This window comes from Aulostomus chinensis, chromosome 18 (assembly GCF_037954235.1).
Source record: "Aulostomus chinensis isolate RoL2024-O1b breed Wild chromosome 18, RoL_Achi_v1.0, whole genome shotgun sequence".
Classification (NCBI taxonomy): Eukaryota; Metazoa; Chordata; class Actinopteri; order Syngnathiformes; family Aulostomidae; genus Aulostomus; species Aulostomus chinensis.
Genome location: NC_141337.1, coordinates 2,284,011 through 2,302,569, shown reverse-complemented (window position 1 = coordinate 2,302,569; position 18,559 = coordinate 2,284,011). Strand labels below are relative to the sequence as shown.

At 46.8% G+C, this 18,559-nt stretch overlaps 2 protein-coding genes across 13 annotated transcripts; one reads left to right on the top strand and one right to left on the bottom strand.

The window, feature by feature from the left end:
• Positions 1-309: 309 nt before the first annotated feature.
• On the top strand, positions 310-11,118 carry samd14 (sterile alpha motif domain containing 14). Of its 7 annotated transcripts, XM_086184302.1 has the most exons (13): positions 312-609; positions 1,603-1,763; positions 3,084-3,207; positions 3,964-4,013; positions 5,940-6,097; positions 6,362-6,478; positions 6,669-6,855; positions 7,207-7,306; positions 7,381-7,449; positions 7,529-7,685; positions 9,031-9,153; positions 9,252-9,407; positions 9,833-11,117. In XM_086184302.1, exons 4-13 carry the CDS (start codon positions 3,977-3,979, stop codon positions 9,965-9,967), a joined length of 1,239 nt encoding a protein of 412 aa, XP_086040428.1. In that variant the 5' UTR covers positions 312-609; positions 1,603-1,763; positions 3,084-3,207; positions 3,964-3,976; the 3' UTR covers positions 9,968-11,117. The 7 variants fall into 7 exon arrangements, with proteins under 7 accessions (XP_086040429.1, XP_086040428.1, XP_086040423.1 ...); XM_086184303.1 differs by lacking the exon at positions 3,084-3,207 and having other exon boundaries at positions 310-609; positions 9,252-9,299; positions 9,833-11,118; XM_086184297.1 differs by lacking the exon at positions 3,084-3,207 and having other exon boundaries at positions 314-609.
• On the bottom strand, positions 10,804-18,133 carry btr30 (bloodthirsty-related gene family, member 30). 6 transcript variants are annotated; one of them, XM_086184293.1, is made up of 13 exons: positions 18,089-18,133; positions 16,058-16,175; positions 15,359-15,799; positions 15,049-15,153; positions 14,859-14,954; positions 14,484-14,717; positions 14,226-14,397; positions 13,757-13,846; positions 13,648-13,674; positions 13,544-13,570; positions 12,886-13,061; positions 12,653-12,808; positions 10,804-12,014 (listed from the first exon to the last, which is right to left on the bottom strand). In XM_086184293.1, exons 2-13 carry the CDS (start codon positions 16,169-16,171, stop codon positions 11,808-11,810), a joined length of 1,845 nt encoding a protein of 614 aa, XP_086040419.1. In that variant the 5' UTR covers positions 16,172-16,175; positions 18,089-18,133; the 3' UTR covers positions 10,804-11,807. The 6 variants fall into 6 exon arrangements, with proteins under 6 accessions (XP_086040419.1, XP_086040417.1, XP_086040420.1 ...); XM_086184291.1 differs by lacking the exon at positions 18,089-18,133 and adding an exon at positions 16,406-18,049 and having other exon boundaries at positions 16,058-16,172; XM_086184294.1 differs by lacking the exon at positions 18,089-18,133 and adding an exon at positions 16,474-18,049 and having other exon boundaries at positions 16,058-16,172.
• Between the last annotated feature and the right edge of the window lie 426 nt (positions 18,134-18,559).

Genomic DNA, 18,559 nt, shown 5'->3' with positions numbered 1-18,559 from the left:
CAGTCTGTTGAGATGGTTAGGGGGAGGGGCTGGGGAATGTATTACGTCACTGAAAGTCCTCACAAAGATATAAGAACACACAAGTAGCCCATACATGCAGCAGATCAGCACATGTGAATGTGTTCAGACAAGCAGCGGAGAAAGCACAGGTTGGGGTTTTTTTGACTTTCAAAGTTCAGCACAAATACGAACGAGGATTCAGGAGACATCAGTCGAGCTGAGATGGCAACAGGTTTTCAGATTCAGAAAACTTTTCTGAATTATAGTAGAGGTACTGTCATGAGATGTGGTGGGGGAGTAGACCCAATAGCAGATGGGGATGAAGGGAGCTCACAAAAAGATGTTTATTTACAGAAGTTAGGAGGGAAACCAGTGACTGGAGGCTTGGGGCTCGGGAAACAAACAAACTCTTGACGTCGACATATACTTCGACAACCAAGGGGACAAGGGGAAACACAGAGGTTAAATACACGAGGGAAACGAGGCACAGGTGGTGTAATCACCCAGGTGAGACACGAAGTAATCACAGGGAGGCGCACCAGAAGACAGGACACTGACAACACAACACAACACAACACGAGACAGGGATCGTGAGAGGGATCGTGACAGGTACTCCAACAGAGGTTCCAGCTGTCTGCTGATGTCACGTATTTCTCCATCCGGTGTCTTATTTGCATACATTTACAACATAAGTCAGCGCTTCATCGGCGATCAACACATCAGTCCGTACATCCCAGCTGGATCTTTTCACTGTGACCTCAGAGTTCACCGGACTAACCCATCCAGTTAAAACCAGTTCAGGTTCATCAACATACCCTAGCAGGGGTGTTCCGTGCCTCCTTCTGATTGGCTGATTAGCTTCTGAGGTAGCCCGTGTGCTAACTATGGTTTCTGCTGCATGTTGTTCTTCTCCTGTGACTTTGAAATCAAAACAACACTTGACACTTGTTGAGTGGGACGTGGCTCCAGCTGGACCCTGTTGAGTCCTGCTGTGGACTCTTTGTTTCCTAATCCAGAACCAAAGGGTCTAAATTCTTGGATCCTCTGACCACGAACGCCACTGTGACTGGTGAAAGGATGCATTCGAGGAATCCTTCTCACACCTCTGACTTTTGGAGGAAAAAAAAAAAAAACCTAACAAAAAAAAATGTAAACATGTCAGAACCTCCAAGGAGGGCGGATGGAGGGATGGACACAACGGGCGGCGAGAAACGTCCGTCAACCCACAGATCTGCTGCCTTCATTTGTCTTGGACAGTGGCATTTTATCATTTTTTAGGCTCCGCCTACCGAGGTCCGGGGACAACGAACCGCCTGCTTGTCTTTGTTTTATTATTTCGTCATTTTCATTTTTCCTGTTTGTTTTCCAACTCCGTGTTTATATATTTCACGTTTGAGTTCAGGTCACTGCTTCTCTCCACTGGCGCCTTCGTCTCTCTCTCTCTCCTCTCTTTCATTCTGCCTGCTCCCTTTCATCCAATCTTGTTTCTCTCCTCCTCCTCCATCACCCCACCTACCTCCCTCCCCTCCCCCGCCCTCTCGGATGGAAGCTGCAGTATTCTGCTGAGTCGCGGTGATCCAGCGTTCGCTCTCTCTGCCTCAGACGAGCCTGGGTGTCCCGGTGGAAGAGGACTACAGCGCCCACAATCCTCCGGCTGCAGCCCAGATGCTTTCCTGGCAGCCGAAGCCCCTTGGAACCTTGGGAGTCGCGGTCCACTCAGAAAGAGACTGACGTGCCATGACAACCGTCAAAGAGGCAGAAAGGTGAGTTCATCCTTCTGTCTGTCTCCTCCACCCTTTCATCTGTTCACCTCCATCAGTCAGTCAGTCCGATGCTGCATTTACCAGCTCTGCTCGTTTGTGATCTGTGTGTGTGTGTGTGTGTGTGTCTGTCTCCACCCAGTCTGAAGAGCAGCTAACAGATCCCTCCAGTCTAATGCATCAAAAACAACACTGACTGACACGTTACAAGGAGTGAGGTGTGACATCACATTGCAAGTTGTGACATCACATTGCAAGTTGTGACATCACATTGCAAGTTGTGACATCACATTGCAAGTTGTGACATCACATGACAAAGTGTGACATCACATTGCAAGTTGTGACATCACATGACAAGGTGTGACATCACATTGCGAGGTGTGACATCACATGACAAAGTGTGACATCACATTGCAAGGTGTGACACCACATGACAAGGTGTGACATCATATGGTGAGGTGTGACATCAGATCATCTGACCAATAACTAAGTGGTTCGACATCACCGCGCTACAAGATTTGTGTTAATGGGTTGTGTTGCTGTAACATGAATCACTTCCTGTTTGTGTTGTCATCTACAGGAAGTCGTTCTTTTAAAAATGTTATGCAGCATTGAAATACTTTTGATTACTTTTCTTCATGAGGATCTGTGGATCATCACATTTTGGGACGACCAGATGATTTCTAAAAAGTTCATTTAGTATTTGTTTATTTTTGCTGTGCTGTGTAAAACGACTTAGATGGGTGTGGCCTACAATTAAATTCAGTAAACAACAGGCTGGACTAGAGTGCTGCCACTGGTCAGCGTAGGACAGGATACAGGAAGAGCCTGACTCGTCAGTCCCAGTCTGAATGTGCTTCACGCTCACCAGCAGGAAAAAAGCTCTGTTAAGACTGCAAGCAGCAATGAGCTCAACGCTTTTCAGAGTAAATGAAAGGTCGATAACTGAAGGTGGCGCCGCTGCCGCCCTCCTGCAGGTGCCAGTGAAACCCCAATTTATGGCAGCAGAAATTAGCGGTAATCCAATCATAACATCTACCAAGTCCCCAGTTGAAGTCATCCATCAGCCACGCAGCGCCACAGCGCCACCGTCGGGCCGCGAGGGCTCATAAGTTGTATCAATAAACGCTTCAGTAAAAGTAACAGGTTGCAGGAGAGCGTTTGACGATTCCCATTAACAGCCTCAAATTAATATTTAGCTCAAGGGTCTGAAAAGCCTGCGTGCACGTTAAAAAAACAACAACAAAAACATTGCAGTTGTTGCTGTTACCGTGGCAACCAAGCCACAAAATTTCACCGAAATGCCATGCAAACATGTTTCAGGATGACCTGTGGACGTTACGACAGCAGAGACAATGAGAGGCACCGCATCGCCAGCTTTAGTGCTACATGACAACTTTTCTTATATCATCTGTTGGGTGTTACCATGGTTACCTGCCTTCAACAGGTAGGACATGAGACCATAAAGATGAAAAACATTGTTTTGTATTTTTTAAAGAATATTGAACTATGGGGGGGGGGGGGGGGTTCTCCTAAATGTGACCAAATGGTAACCATGGTGATGTAACATCAGTCTGTGGTTGTACACATCAGATGAGCTGCTCTCTTCCAGGACGTGTCTGAATGTTTGTCTTCTGTGTGATGACATCATTGGTCAGTGTGCTTGCTGCAGGGTGAGGCAGCAGATGGCGTCCTGGGCGACCTGCCCACTCCTCTCTCTCCTGCATGCTTTTGCTTCGCTCACCCTCCTCACCTCCCACCATCACCTTTTCCAACTCACAACAGCTCAACAGATTACAAACCGCCACCGCCATGACGAAGAGTCGCCGTCATGGTCGCTGACGCCACATCACTGATGTCATGACCTTTGCCCGCTTATTTGTGACGTACAACTGACAAAATAAAATTCAACAAAACCAGGTTTTTAGTGGATGAGTGAGTTTAATGTTTTGAGTGACTGTTGAGTGACCACAGTTGTGGGGTTCAAAGGCGAAACACACACACACACACACACACACACACACAGTGACTCTGTTTCCCTATGAAACACCTCACTGTGAGTCTCATACATATGATGATGATGACGGCGAGGCAGGCAGCGCCCGCCACATCACACGTTCACAACCATACTGCACGATAGCAACGATTCTTCTTCTTCTGTTTGGTTAATTGTCATGTTTCTACTTCCTGTCTCTGATAACAGTAATTGCTGAGTCATGTCTGCCAGCCTGGAGGAGGCCGACAGTGTGTTTGGTGAGTCACGGCAGCCACCTTTCCAACACATTCAGTCCAGATTAATTGCTTTCTTTCCGTCCGAGCCTGTGAACTCGTCTATGTGCTTTGTGGGGACTCAAGTCTTTATCGTCCCTGATGTGTTTGAGTTCACATCGACTGTGGGAAATTTGAAATTGTACAACTTGGGCACTTTGAATTTATTCAAATTGCAAGAAAAACTCACTCACGCAAAAAATAATTAGGAGGTGGGACCAAGAGAAGCACCTTCACATGGAAGCCTGGTGCGTCTTCATCAGGACGCCACGAGGAATCTGAAGTTCGGCCGCCAGCTCGCTCACATCTCAGGAATCTTGTAGGAATCGATGTGTGGATCTTAACGCCGTGATAACGTTGGACAAACATTCTGGTTAGATAGCGAGAGACGTCAGGCCGGTTTCTCTCAAGCTCTTCTTCTTCGCGCTCCAGTTTCTAATCACGTCTAATGTCTCTCTGACCTCCCCCCCCCCCATACCACACCCCCCATCCTCCCATCCTCCTCCCAGTGGACATCTAATGTCTCTCCTCCCCATCCTCCCTCGTCTTGATTGAATCTGTGACACGTTAATGTTCCAACCACTGAAACCTCCCACAGCTCTCCCCCCACCTCCCACCTCCCATTAGCTTGACCTCCCCCTCCCCTGTCTCCCCCTGGGAAATAAGCTGCAGTCAGCTGCTGTGGGGGAGGAGAAGCTGATGTGTTGGCACAGTCAAAAAAGAAGAAGAAGAAGATACGATATAATAATCTTGATAATTAGAGTTCATGTTCCTGAAAATAAAACATGAAGAGAAAATGAGTTTATGTCACTGACGACACCAAAAAACAAGAAATATATTTATCAGCTCCTTTAAAATAAAACAGCAGACAACAAGGAAGCTTTCTCCATCACTGTGGGCCAAACTTTTCAGCCATGTTTCTGATCCAGAGATACTTGGATATCTGGGAATGTTGGGAACATTTTTATGTTTTTACATCTGAGTTATGATGTTGTTTATAAGGCGAGTCCATTTGAATTCATGGCTGCACTCTCAAGAGTTCTTCTTCTTCTTTTTTTATCTTTTCTTTTTTTATCCATTTATTTTGACGCCTGTTCCCCGGAATTTTCCTTGAATTAAAAAAAAAATTGACATGATGATGGATAGATAGATAGATGATAGATAGATAGACGGATGGATACATAGATGATAGATAGATAGATAGATAGATGGATAGATAGATAGACAGATGATAGATAGATCATAGATAGATAGATAGATGGATAGATAGACAGATGATAGATAGATCATAGATAGATAGATAGATAGATAGATGATAGATAGATAGATAGATGGATAGATAGATAGATGATAGATAGATAGATAGATGATAGATAGATAGATAGATGGATAGATAGATAGATAGATAGATAGATAGATGATAGATAGATAGATCATAGATAGATAGATGGATAGATAGATAGATAGATAGATGGATAGATAGATGGATAGATAGACAGATGATAGATAGATCATAGATAGATAGATAGATGATAGATAGATGGATAGATGATAGATAGATGATAGATAGATAGATAGATAGATGGATGGATACATAGATGATAGATAGATGATAGATAGACAGATGGATAGACAGATGATAGATGATAGATAGACAGATGATAGATAGATAGATAGACGGATGGATACATAGATGATAGACAGATGATAGATAGATAGATAGATAGATAGATGATAGATGGATGGATAGATAGATAGATGATAGATAGATGGATAGATAGATGATAGATAGATGGATAGATAGATGGATAGATAGATGATAGATAGATAGATAGATAGATAGATAGACAGACAAGGGTATGCTTGGGTAGGACAGCTCGATGGATGATGTCTGATTGTGTGGTGTTGCAGACCTGAATGAGGCGATCCCAGAGACGGAGCTGCTGGATAACAGCATCCAGAAGGGCCGCGCTCAGCTGTCTGTCAAGGCCCGGAGGCACCGCCCCTCCAGGTCCCGTTACCGTGACAGCGTGAGCTCAACGGAGGGAGACGACAGTTTGGAGAGGAAGGTGAAAAACTTGTTTGTGCTAAGGAAGTTAGCATTTCATTGTTGAATCAGTTAAGTGACTGCAATTATTTACAGCTTCATGTATTAACGTGTGATGTAACAAGTATGTGTGTGTGTGTGTCTGTCTGTCTGTCTGTCTGTCTGTCTGTCTGTCTGTCTGTCTGTCTGTCTGTCTGTCTGTCTGTCTGTCTGTCTGTCTGTCTGTCTGTCTGTCTGTCTGTCTGTCTTGTCTGTGTGTGTGTGTGTGTGTGTGTGTACACACCAGGACAGTCCGTCACACTCTACCCGCTCCCCTCTTCACCTGGCCATACGAGGCTCTTCTCCGTCTCCTGATTCGCTGCTCTCAACCCGAAGCCCCGCCTTCTCATTTGACACGTCACTGGTGAGGCCAATCAGAGCTCAGGAAGCATGAGTGCTCTTTTCTTCTGTGACCCTGCTGGCAGACAGAGGTCAGAGGTCATTTCAGACAGTGGTGGGGACACAGAAAAACTCATCTGAGGAAGAGTTAAAAAAATGAAAAAATATCAATAATACACCACCCTCCCACACCTCCTGTTTACCTCTTTCTTCAGGTGCGTCGCTCTCCAGAAGATGGAGGCGCCTCATTGGCTGCTCCCCCGAGGGGTCGCTACCACCAGCTGACCAATGCCACATCTCAGGAAGCTCTGGTTACACCTAGCAGGTCACCATCCAAGTCCTGCCCCTCTTCCGACTGCTCACCTGTGTACATGAGGAGGAACAAGAGGCCTGACAGTGAAGGTGCACACACCTGCACATACACTTGGACATACCTGAACACACACGTCAAACAACTGTACATACACTTGGACATACCTGAACACACACCTGATCACACACCTGTAGATACACTTGGACACTCCTGAACACACACCTGATCACACACCTGTAGATACACTTGGACACTCCTGAACACACAACTTACACAATGACTTGAAGCAACAAGTCTCTCTCCTCTGCAGTCTTATCACTTTTTTTCACCAAAATACGTTGTGAATCGTTTCACTCAGAATGAACTCAAAGTTGTGAACGAGTCTTTGGCCCTCGGGGGTCTGATGTAAGGTGACATGTACGCGTGTGTGTGTGTGTTAGTTCTTGTCTCTGATACAAGTCGGGACACGAGCCCAGCTGATCCCAGCAGCCCCACCGTCATCTTCGACAAGAAAACCAAGAGGCGTTTCCTGGATCTGGGGTGAGACGCCGCCGTCGATATACCCGTGAAGGTGGCGAGAGGTGGTAACAACTGATGATCAACGTGTGTTTCAGGGTGACGCTGCGGCGTTCGTACATCCGTGTGAGGAAAGACAAATCCAACCGACTGTCAGTGGGCAGCAGGTGAGTCCAGATCTTCATCACCGCCATCAACCTCCTCCTGGTCGTGTGTCTCTGTGACCTCTGACCTCTGCTTAACCAGGGAGCCTTCAGAGAGTCCGTCTCGGCCTTCTGGGTCCTTTGTCCCATTCTCCTGGTTCTCTGAAGGACGGGGATCGCTGTCCTCATCTGGGACGCCGCCCTGCTCCCCCAGGATCCCCCCACTGGGCTCCCCAAGACCCCGCAAGTCCCACTCACAGGTACGTTGGCCACTTGTCACTATCACATTGCGACGTTCCCATGCTTAGTAGTTACGTTCCATACATTGTTCAGATGTTCAGCGTGTTTTTATGAAGTGCCTACATTTTATTACGTTCCCACACTTACTGTTCCCATGCGCGACGCTTGTGTTCGCACCTTATTATTAGTTACCATGTTATCATCGTGTCCCCGCAGTTTATTACTGCACTACCTAACCTTATTATTATGTTCCCACGAGTTATCACTTTTCCACACTTTATTATCATGTTCCTGGAAGTTAATATCCCATGTGAGGATGTGACTCCCCCCTCCTGTGCCCACTTGTGGTCTGGACTGGACCAATCAGCAACCTCACTGGTCAGGAGCCAATATGGGGCGGGGCTTAAAAATCATCTCATGTTGGTCATTTCCATCCTCCATCGTCATCTTCCGCTTATTCCTACACATTAAGGGTTGTGGGGGGTGGAGCCTATCCCAGCGTCAACGGGCGAGAGGCGGGGTTCACCCTGGACAGGTCGCCAGTCCATCGCAGGGCCAACACACAGAGACGAACAACCATTCACACTCACATTCACACCTACGGTCAATTTAGAGAACCCATCAGCCTCGTCCCCAAATTGATGTCTTTGGACTGTGGAGGAAGCTGGAGTACCAGAGAGAACCCACACAGACACGGGGAGAACATGGAGACTCCACATAGAAAGATCCTGTGCGCCAATCTGGACTCGAACCCGGAACCTTCTCGCTGTGAGGCCACAGTGCCGACCACTGCACCACCGAGCCGCCCATGTTGGTCATTTAAAAAAAAAAAAAGTCATTAAATCAAATTGAGATGCTCATTGTCTTTGTGAGACGTTGTTCTAGTTATGATGCCAACAAATGTAAAGCAGTCAGTCAGAGGCCAGGATCTACAGTGACCATGATGGAACAATGGATCTCACTCACTCACACTCACACACACACACACACACACACACACGCACACACACACACAAGCAGGGTTTATTAGTCACCATCATCCACAGAGGAAACGGCTCCATTAGACCTCCATCAGCACAAGGCTAATGGTTCTAGTAGGAGTGTGTGTGTGTGTGTGTGTGTGTGTGTGTGTGTGTGTGTGTGTGTGTGTGTGTGTGTGTTACATTCCATCTAAAGGCTTTGGAGTTTAAAACATCCGGTGAGTTTGATCAGTTTGTTTCCTGTCATGCTTTAACCCTCTAACACCCGCTCAGTGTGACGTGTCAACAATCGCATTGATAACAACACAAATAATCACAACATCAACAACAATGATGATAATAATTAGATAAAGACTGACCGCAGGCCTCCTCCTCCAAAATGCAGGAGTCGGCACTCAGTGAGGACTTTTCTCCTCCTCACACGTCGTCCTCCACTTCTCCTCCTGTGGACTTGTCCTCCTCCAGGTCTTCCCATCCCTACCAAACACTGTCGCAGTCCTCCGATGAGGTAACACACACACACACACACACACAAAACTGGACCAGAGCCCACTATTGAAGAACCAAAATATTCCCTTTGTCTCCTTCCGCTCCCGTCCTCTTCAGCCTGGGGATGAGCCGTCCTGTCACGTGTCCTCCTGGACGACCCAGCAGGTGTGTCAGTGGCTCCGAGGCCTCAACATGGATCAATATGTCCCAGAATTCAGTGCAAGGGACGTGGATGGACAGCAGCTGCTACAGCTGGACGGCAGCAGGCTGAAGGTGATGCAGAAGACGAGGACGTAGCACAGGTCCAATGTAAAGGAGCGAAGTTCACGCGTGAGCAGCAGCTAGCTGCTAGCTAGCTTAGCATCAGCAGCTAGCAGCCTGAATGTGGCCTCCTCTCAGTCATTTATAACCTCAGTTATCACTGGCAAGGTTTAGCATGAGCTGTTGCACTTCACCTAGCACGTTCACTGATTAGCACATTTGAGGGTTTCAGCTGCTCCAAAGCCAGGCGGGGACCATAGTGAGGACCTGAGCTGTCCTCTGCTTTACCCTCTGAGTCGGGATTGGTGCAGGTGGAACCTGCTAGAACAAAGTTAGACATTTATTTTAGAGACATTGAACAAGATGGAATCTGCCGAGTTTCTGTTCATGGATCCATGAACGTGTCATTAACTGGCTGTCCTGCTCGTCCTCTGCAGGGTCTGGGCGTGCTCAGTTCGTCAGACCGCAGCGCTCTCAAGCGTCGTATAAAGGACATCCAGACGGCTGTAGAGAAGGAACGCAAAGCTCTGGACAAACTGGAGAAACAGAAAGAGAAGCAGCGCAGGAACTGAGCAGCACGAGTGCAGGGCGCCTCGGGGGCAAGATGTTCATGAGCAGGAGGAAGAATGGACTGACTGGACGTTTGTGTCTCTGCAGCCATCCAACACATCTTGGGAAACCTGGACACGAATGATGCAACTCTCCGGTCCTGGAGCACGACAAATGTAAATGTCTGGGACGTTTGGAGAGACGACGGCGAGCAGCTGTACGGAAGCTCCATCACGGCTCGTGTTGACCAAACGTAAAGCGGACATTTTGTCTGTGACGATGAAACACCAAGTTTATGTAAAGGCACAATTATGTGAAATTCTGAGATTCTTGTAAGCTGAAACTCCAACTCCCTGTAGCTGATCTGATCAGAACTCCATTCAGTTCACTTGTTGTCATGGTGACCAACCAAACGAATCCTGTTGCTTCAGCATCCCTGGGGTGAGAACCGCTCACCTCCTGATTTAGGTTCAAGTTCGCTCACGTCACCAACTTTCACGTCACGTTTGGTCTGAAAACTGTCGAATGTAAACGTCCAAACTCAAACAGCCAATTGAAACGTTTTCAGGACTAAAATGGACGAATGCTACGCAACTGCTCATTCTCATGCTGTTCGTTTGTTTTCTTTTTTTGGTCACGTTTATGTTGTTTCCACTTCAGAACCAACAATCCATTACAGCAGATCTTCAAGCAGCCGACGAGGTCGTTGTCATCGTCAGACTCCGGAGGAAGCTGCTTCGTCCGCCGTGGCGATGACTCTGTGGTTCTATAGTTCCGTTACAGAAGCCTGTCAGTTCAGAAGGAACGAGGACGAATCAGAATGATGAGACCTCAGATGTTTCCACCTCATTGTTTTATTGATGAAAACTGCAAATTGTTTGGTTTTATCATTTCGATGTTAAGATAAGTTAGTTGTTAAAAAGACTGAATAAAGCTGAGATTCTATTGCATGATTTAAAGACCATCCCATGACTTTTACTTTGAAAAGCCATCACTGATGGTAATATTCAATTTGTGTATTTCTGTAACCTCTTTACATTTCACTCAAAACAACCGCATTTTACATTTATTTCCTTTTCTTGACAAAATGAGACAAATTACTAGAAAACTGATGGTGTCATGAGTGTGTATTGTTGTCTGAAACTTTATTTTCTGAGTGAAGTTATAGTTCAAATCGTCATGTTTTATTACAGAGTAAACAGCTCAAACTGGTCATCCTATTGAATTAGACTTGATTTCTTTTATCCCCCTGGCAGGAATGAGTTTTCATTTAACCTGAGGTCTTTCCACAGATACCCATGAACATCTGGTCACTAATAACACGCTAGTGCTAAAGCTAACAGTTAGCTTATCTGCTTCTCCAAGTCCCATGTACCTGTCCAGACTCACGAACAGAGACGTGGGAACAGCCACATGACATTTCCCAAGTAAATGGCTCCACTCCAGCAGGGTGTGTTTGCATTTTGGCGGTCTTGCTTTTAATGATCTGTATAATCTAACCATCTCGACCCCAACCTGATGTAATCCAACCCAATGTCAATATCTGGTAGGGATGTCAGCCAGATGTGATGTAGCATCCTGCTAACAATCGTTAGCAACAGGTTTTCACGTCGCGCCATATTTGTATCCTTATGAGCAAGTTAACATGCACCTGAACAAGAAATGTTCCGTGTCACATCATCGTCTCCGCTTCTTTAATGTTTAATCTAAAAAAAAAAAAAATAACAGATTCAGTTTCTTGTTGTGTCTCGACAAAGAAAACTGAACATGAAATCAATCTTGCAAAGGACGTTTCATATCCGTGATGAAGGCCAGCTGACAGGAGTCCTTGAAGTCACATGACCCTAGACTTTGCCCCACCCCTCAGGCTAGGTTGTGCTGTGAGGTCATCAGGATCAGCGGCACTTCTTTGTCGCCGGTGCCCAGTAAAGGGAACATTCTCTCGGTGAACTCAGACGGGCTGCTGAAGCTGTAGATCTCCGAGCCTGACTTAACGTTGTAGAATGACACCTGGCCCTCCTCCACGTCCAGGAACACGCCCACCTGGCGGAGCTTCGGCGACGTCTTCACCTGAAGGCCCAGCAACACATCACCACTGTTTACAGTCATGACAATTTTAGAAACGTGGCTCGTCACTTAGGTGATAATTTACTATTCCAAGGAATTTTGGTCACCACTTCACTTCCAACATCAAAGTTTCCCATATTATTGATATATTAAATTAAAAGTTCTGGTTTAAAAATTGGATTTCACTGCGATTCTCAAATGAAAGATTCCTTCTACATCCTCTTTTTGACGACATTTTGAGTTTCAACTTCAATTAAAAATGGAACAAAAAAAAGAAGAAGCTGGAGTTCTAATTTTAATAAATCCAAGGTTGATTGGTCCAAGGAGGACGGACATGACGGCAAAGTATAACTTTTCAATTTGTTTGTCATTTTAAAATGAGTGTCGAGTTCCATGATTTCAATTTGAAAATGGATTAAAAAAAATATTCAAAACAAACTCAGCTGTTACTTGAACTTAAGGATGAAAATGTAGCCAAAGTTCTTCATTTTTATTTTTTTTTTTAAATGAGAAAACATTACTTTAGTCATCAAATCAAAAATAAAAATTGACACAGAAATTTCGCCCAGCAACTCTGGAGGGAATTGCTGGCCTTTGTAGAAACCCCTCAGTCGTATGTGAACAACGGCGTGACACCGCACCTTTGTGAGCGGCGGTGTGGTGAGCGCCCGTAGCTGGCTGCCGCTCCACCAGATGGCATGATATCCGTTGGAAGGACTCATGTCAAACAGACCCTTCCTCTGAGCCGACTCGCTGACCACGCCCAGCTTCCAGTCCTTATTCTCGCCGACAAAAACCTGCACACATTCAGGTCACATGGTCAGAACATGCGTGCGGTACGAAAACCGTCATCCTTCATGTAACGGCATCTGACCTCCCAATAGTGGCGTCCAGAGCTGTAGCCCTCCTTGGCGATGACGCAGGACCAGACGTCGAATCGATGCTGACTGTTTCTATAGAACTGCAGCTTCTCTCCTCGCTTCACCTGCTTCCTGTCCTCGGACAGGATGAGGAAGGGGTACGCCGTCACCGGGTTCAAAATCACGTCGTCTGGAAACAGACATTAATGACATGAATGAAGCACAAAACAAAGCTGAAAGTCTGACGCGGCGCAGAGAAGTCAACGCCGCGTCAGACTTCCTGCAGTCGATATCAACAGACCTGAAGTCACACCTGTAGTCAACGCTCAGAACGCTCGACCTTGCAATTTTAAAATGCTGTTGTCGTGGCAACAGACCTGTCAAATCATGAATGCAAACTTTGCAAAATCGCTATCATGTTGTAAATTCTGTAACTGCTGAGGAAGGTATCAAACATGACTCATCTTTATGTTAGCTGTAGTCATGCTAATAAGCTAGCATTCAGTATTTATAGTCCTTTGAATGAGCTTGTTAGTATTTTGTACACTTAAGATGGAAGGGTAACAGCTGTACGCTAGCATAGGCCCTAGCCCTAAATGATCAGATGTAGCTAGCTTTAAGCAAAGAGGGTCAGCAGATAAGGTCAAAGGTCACAATGTTGAGGCAACTCACCCAAATAGACGCGCGCTTTCTTGTGACCTGGAACACAAATATAACATCACAACGACATGTCAACAACAATTTAAAGATCAGCTGATGATGACTGACAGACGTACCTGTGATGGGTTTGTGCTTCTTCATATCTGGAGGATGACAGGAAACAAGTGGGTCGCTCTTTCAAAATAAAAGTCCACATGTATCTGGTTGGGTCATGTGACATCTCACCTCTCAGGGACCACTGGCTCTTTTTCAGACTGGCGCTGCTTCGCCTCAGACTGAGCAAGCTCTCCGCTAGCGGCACCTCCCCTGACGAAACTGCAGCACACAACACCGCCCGTCAGCAGCAGAGTTCAACTTCTATTCAGTACATTATTCCCAGATCTCCTCAAACAGAGACGCAGGGCTAGCGACAAGAACGGCGGCAGACTAACAGGACGGAGAGGCGTCATTCGCCTTTATTTTGTGTCATGCCACATTTCCACCCCACTTTCTGTTATCAATCCCTCCTGAACACGCTCCCTCTGCTGCTGCTGTCAATCACACATAGACACACACACCTCCAGTCCCTGTCAGTCATACACAGACACACACACCTCCAGTCCCTGTAAGTCATACACAGACACGCCTTCCTACCTGTCAATATTGGATCAAAGTGGAGGTTAAAAATGCGCCCTAATGTGCTGCGGTGACTCACAGGACCCTGTGGACCCTCTGGTGCGCCCCGCCCCCATCCGGATCTCGTCCATCTTCTCCTTCACCTCAGCCAAAGCACTCTTGGCGTCTGCCAGCTGGAAGTGGAGGGTCAAGTCATCGTCTGCGTCATCCTGCAGATCCTCCGCCAGAGGAGCGGCGGCATCCTGGAAACTCTGGTGAAGACTAAGCAGTGAGTCTGACAAACCTCTAAAAGGCTGAAACTTCACCAACACAGTGACATCACTTCCTGCGTTCTCACCTGCAAGAAGCTGATGTGATCTTGACTGCTGGCCTGGACCTCCAAAGTGGCCCGATGTTCCATCAGCTGGCTGAGCTCCGTCTCCAGATTGCTCACCAGCCCCTCCCCCTTAGACATCACGTCATCAAGCTGGTTCTGGATCCCGCCCACCACCTGAGTCCGGATTCTGTCCAGAGAGCCAGAGACATCATCCAGTAGGCGTTCCACCTCCCCCCGCTCACCATCTGCATAGTTCTGAAGAACCACAGTGGGGTCACATCAACATTTCACAGCTCTTGAAAAGGGTCTCAAAGTTGGATCGTGGAACCCCAAGAGGTCCACGAGGGTCAAATGAGTCACAAAAGTGACAGAAGACAGAAGAGTGAGACATCTGACCTTGACACCCTCCAGCTTCCTCTTCAGCTGCGTCAAATGAAGCCCTTTCTCCTTGATGCGGTTCAGGATCTCCTGCTCCATCCTCGCTACCTGTTTCTGATCATGCAAGAGGGCGGAGACACGAGGTGCTTCATTCTTGTCTCAGAAGGTCAAGGAGTCACACATGGCTAAATGTTTCTGTCCTCTCTACCTGTTTGCTGACTCGCTCTGTCTGGACGGAGACAGTCTTGTGTGTCCGATGGTCCTCCAGGACACAGATGGCACAGATGCAGTGCTGACACGTCCGACAGTACACCTGCGCAAGTAAACACATCAGCACATCGTGAAGAAGACACTCAACAACATGTTTCTATGTATGTGGGGACATTTTGGTGTTAATATTGTCAACTGTCCCTACACATTACTCCCTTTAATGTCCCCAAAAAAAAATTGCTTAAGTCACTTCCTGTCTGCATATGTCTCCACATGTTTCCTGGCCATACCAAACATCCTCCTCTCACCTCCAGCAGGCGGTGGTGTATGGAGCAGGTGCGGCCCCTGAGGGCCTCCTGGGGGTCCATCAGTGGGTGTTTGGCGTAGAAGGGTGTGTTGTGATGCGGCTGCAAATGCTCAGTGCAGTAGGAGGCTGTGCAGGTGAGGCAGGAGCTGACAGCCGGCTGTTTGACACCCGTGCAAACGTCACACCACACCACATCCTCGCCCACTGCCCTCACAAAAGGGTTGCTACTGTCAGTACTGGTTGCCATGGCACCCGCCACCACTGGTGTCCCGTCCCCGACCGGCATCGGTAACCCAGCAGCACCATAACGGGCCAGCTTGTATTTGTCGGCGATCAGGGCAAAGACTTTGTTGATGCTGAGCTGAGGTCGCTCTTCAAACTGACGCTTGCAGAGGGGACAGGTACAGACAGCGCTGGACGCCCAGTAACCTCCAATGCACGCCTGCAGGACAGAAGGCGTGATGACATCAGCAGGCTGTTCAAAAGTGACTGTGATCAAAAACATTCAGAAGCGTTAGTAGAACATTGAGGATCCGGCCATCTGTTTAATCAAATTTTGTGAAATTACGCACTGTTGGACCGGTAACATTTCTATAAAGGGATGTGCGTGAGGTGCGTTTGATTTGAGGGAAACAACATCTGCGCACAGTGGCAATGACTGAATGGCAGCTGGAAGAATATGGAGATACGTGAATGTCACCTGGCAGAAGTTGTGTCCGCAGGGTGTGGACACTGGGTCATTGAACAGGTCCAGACAGATGGAGCAGGTGAGCTCCTGCTCCGAGAAGAGTTCCGGGGCCGCCGCCATCGTCATGCTGCTGCAGGACACAAGAGAGACTCGAGTGACTCACAATTTTAACGAGTCAGAACAAAACGCTTGACAACTTAAGTGTGACTGATCGATGTCAAATGTCCTTCAGCTGGGAGTGAAACAGGTCACCTGATGCTTTGTAATCAAACATCACGGTGGTCACCAGATCATTCTGACCATGGTGTCTTTGATGTCTCCATCTTGATTACCACAAGTCACCAATGATGAATATTTTACCTCCGAAGGTTCTGGATCATGGCGGGCAACGGTTTAATGGCATCATCGACAATCCTGCAAACACTCACTGAGGCGTTTTCAGTTCTCCAGCTCCCGCACTCGGAGACACAGATGACTTCTTACATCACAAAGATCAAACGTTTCTTTCAAACCTTTTCTGACTGCTGCCGGCACACCTCCACCTGAGCAGGTGTGAGCAGGTGGGAGAGGGGGTGGTGCCTCCTCAGAGAGCAGCTGATTGGTGGAACAGCTTAACGAGAGGATTGGGAGTTCTTCTTGTTCTCAGGAGCCGAGCTGAGGATATCCCTGACTCTGAGGATCTGTTCACTTAGTAAGATCTAAAACAAGCCGAAGCCTCGCTGGCGAGGGGCAAGTTGATTTACAAGAAAAACATCAAGAAAGACTGACGTGAGACATTCAGTGTCCGTTGGTTGCTTTTGCTGGCCTTACTTACTTGATGTTAAGAAGTTAACTTTCTAGGTCTTGGTCTATTTTGGTCTTTAGAATGTTTTATTAGCTGTTGCTTTGTCACTCTGGCCTCACAATACTCAAGTTGTTGGCACTGAGTGTGTAGAATTCAGTCAATCACAGCAACAACCTCCTTTTGTGATCAAGATATTTACTGCAACAACAACAACAACAACAACAACTCTGAACTGCACCTACATGTAATCTTATTTCAATTTCAACTGTTGACATATTGTCAATTCTCTCTGAGCAGCAGACAGGTGTCCCCACAAAGCAGCAGACTGCCAGGTTCTGAGTCCCCACAAAACACAGACGTGTACAGACGTCTGTTTACCAGTCAGAACTGAACTGGTTTGTTTAACGTGAACACCAAACACTCCAGTCATTAGTTCTCCATCATAGGGGATGCACCTGAAGCCCCGCCCATCTTGTGAGTACCCGCCAAGACTCTTGAGCAGCACGTTTCTTCATGTCTTCCATCTTTGTGCTGAAATTGACATTGGGCCAGGTGTTCTCCCAGGGAGGTCTGGAGATTCTTGAGGATCGTCAGCGGAACGGATTAGTTTCATTTCCAAACCCTACAAATCCCATCTCATCAGTGCAACGTAGAATTTCAGCATTTGGAAATAATTTTTTCTAAAAAAGCTATTTTTGGGGGGTAATTTCTTGCAAATTAATCTGCGTACAATGGGATGCAATAATTAGCTATATTTTTTGTCACAATTTAGCAACCACAACAAAAAGAATGAGCACGACACAAACAGATGACCTCACGAAGACCAGACACTTTGACAATCACCTTTGTAATTCTCTCACGTAAACGGCTGCAGAGTTGACCGAAAAGGAACAAACGCAAGGTTTACTTTTGGTTCAGGCACCTCTCACCTCCTCAGTTGTTTCACCCTGGACAAAGACGAACCTGCAGACTCTCAGATGTAATTTCATCTCCCTACAATGTTCAATCTGCTAAAAGTTCTACAGAAATGAAAATGGGAAAAGCAAGCGTGACGAAGAAAGCTGAAGTGAGGAAGGCACCAGGTGGCAGGCCTGGCGTGAGTCTCTGGTTGGGCTCAACTGTAACAAATCAAATCTTTTCCTCAAACACGTTTCTTCCTTCAGTGAGTTAACATCGAAATGAAGACAGAATCTAAAGTTGGTGCTAAAATTTAAAAAAAAAAGAAGTAGTTTAACATCCGATTGTTAGAAGTTTCTTACCTGTCAGTCGACCTGTTTGTCAAAGAGCCTGAAACTCAGGTTTCTTACTGCTGATGATGTCAGCCAGTAGGCGGAGACTCCCAGGAGTTGCTGTCTCATGAGGACAGACAGGATGGAGGGCATTCCTGGCAGGACAAGGGCGGAGCCAGCTGGTGATACCTGTTCGGCTCTCTGCCATGTGATTGGACAGTTCACTCAGCTTCTTAACCTGTTGTTTAACCACATGCCAGTACCATACGGTAGGTAGCCTAGCCTAGCGTAGCATCAACAGGCTTCACCCAAAGAGAAGATGTTTACCTTTGAACGTTCCACTTCAGCATTCAGAATAAAACAGGCTTGCTGGTTTAGACTTTTGGCGTCACAGTCAAGTAACTGAAGCATCCTCTGATAAACTCAGCTTAGATTGAGGTTCAGCCATTTTTTATTGGGGGAGGATGGAGTTGGCGTTTACGTCCTGACTGTTTTGTGTAT

Bases quoted from the DNA above. Each gene is read 5' to 3' on its own strand.
- btr30 (XM_086184290.1), bottom strand. From the start codon at position 16,425: ATGATCCAGAACCTTCGGAG. The intron at 14,955-15,048 runs GTAGAGAGGACA...TTGCATGATCAG, and splicing joins CAGAGCGAGTCAGCAAACAG to AAACAGGTAGCGAGGATGGA. The intron at 14,718-14,858 runs GTCAGATGTCTC...GTGGTTCTTCAG, and splicing joins GGAAGCTGGAGGGTGTCAAG to AACTATGCAGATGGTGAGCG.
- samd14 (XM_086184302.1), top strand. From the start codon at position 3,977: ATGTCTGCCAGCCTGGAGGAGGCCGACAGTGTGTTTG. The intron at 6,098-6,361 runs GTGAAAAACTTG...TGTACACACCAG, and splicing joins ACGACAGTTTGGAGAGGAAG to GACAGTCCGTCACACTCTAC. The intron at 7,450-7,528 runs GTGAGTCCAGAT...CTGCTTAACCAG, and splicing joins CGACTGTCAGTGGGCAGCAG to GGAGCCTTCAGAGAGTCCGT.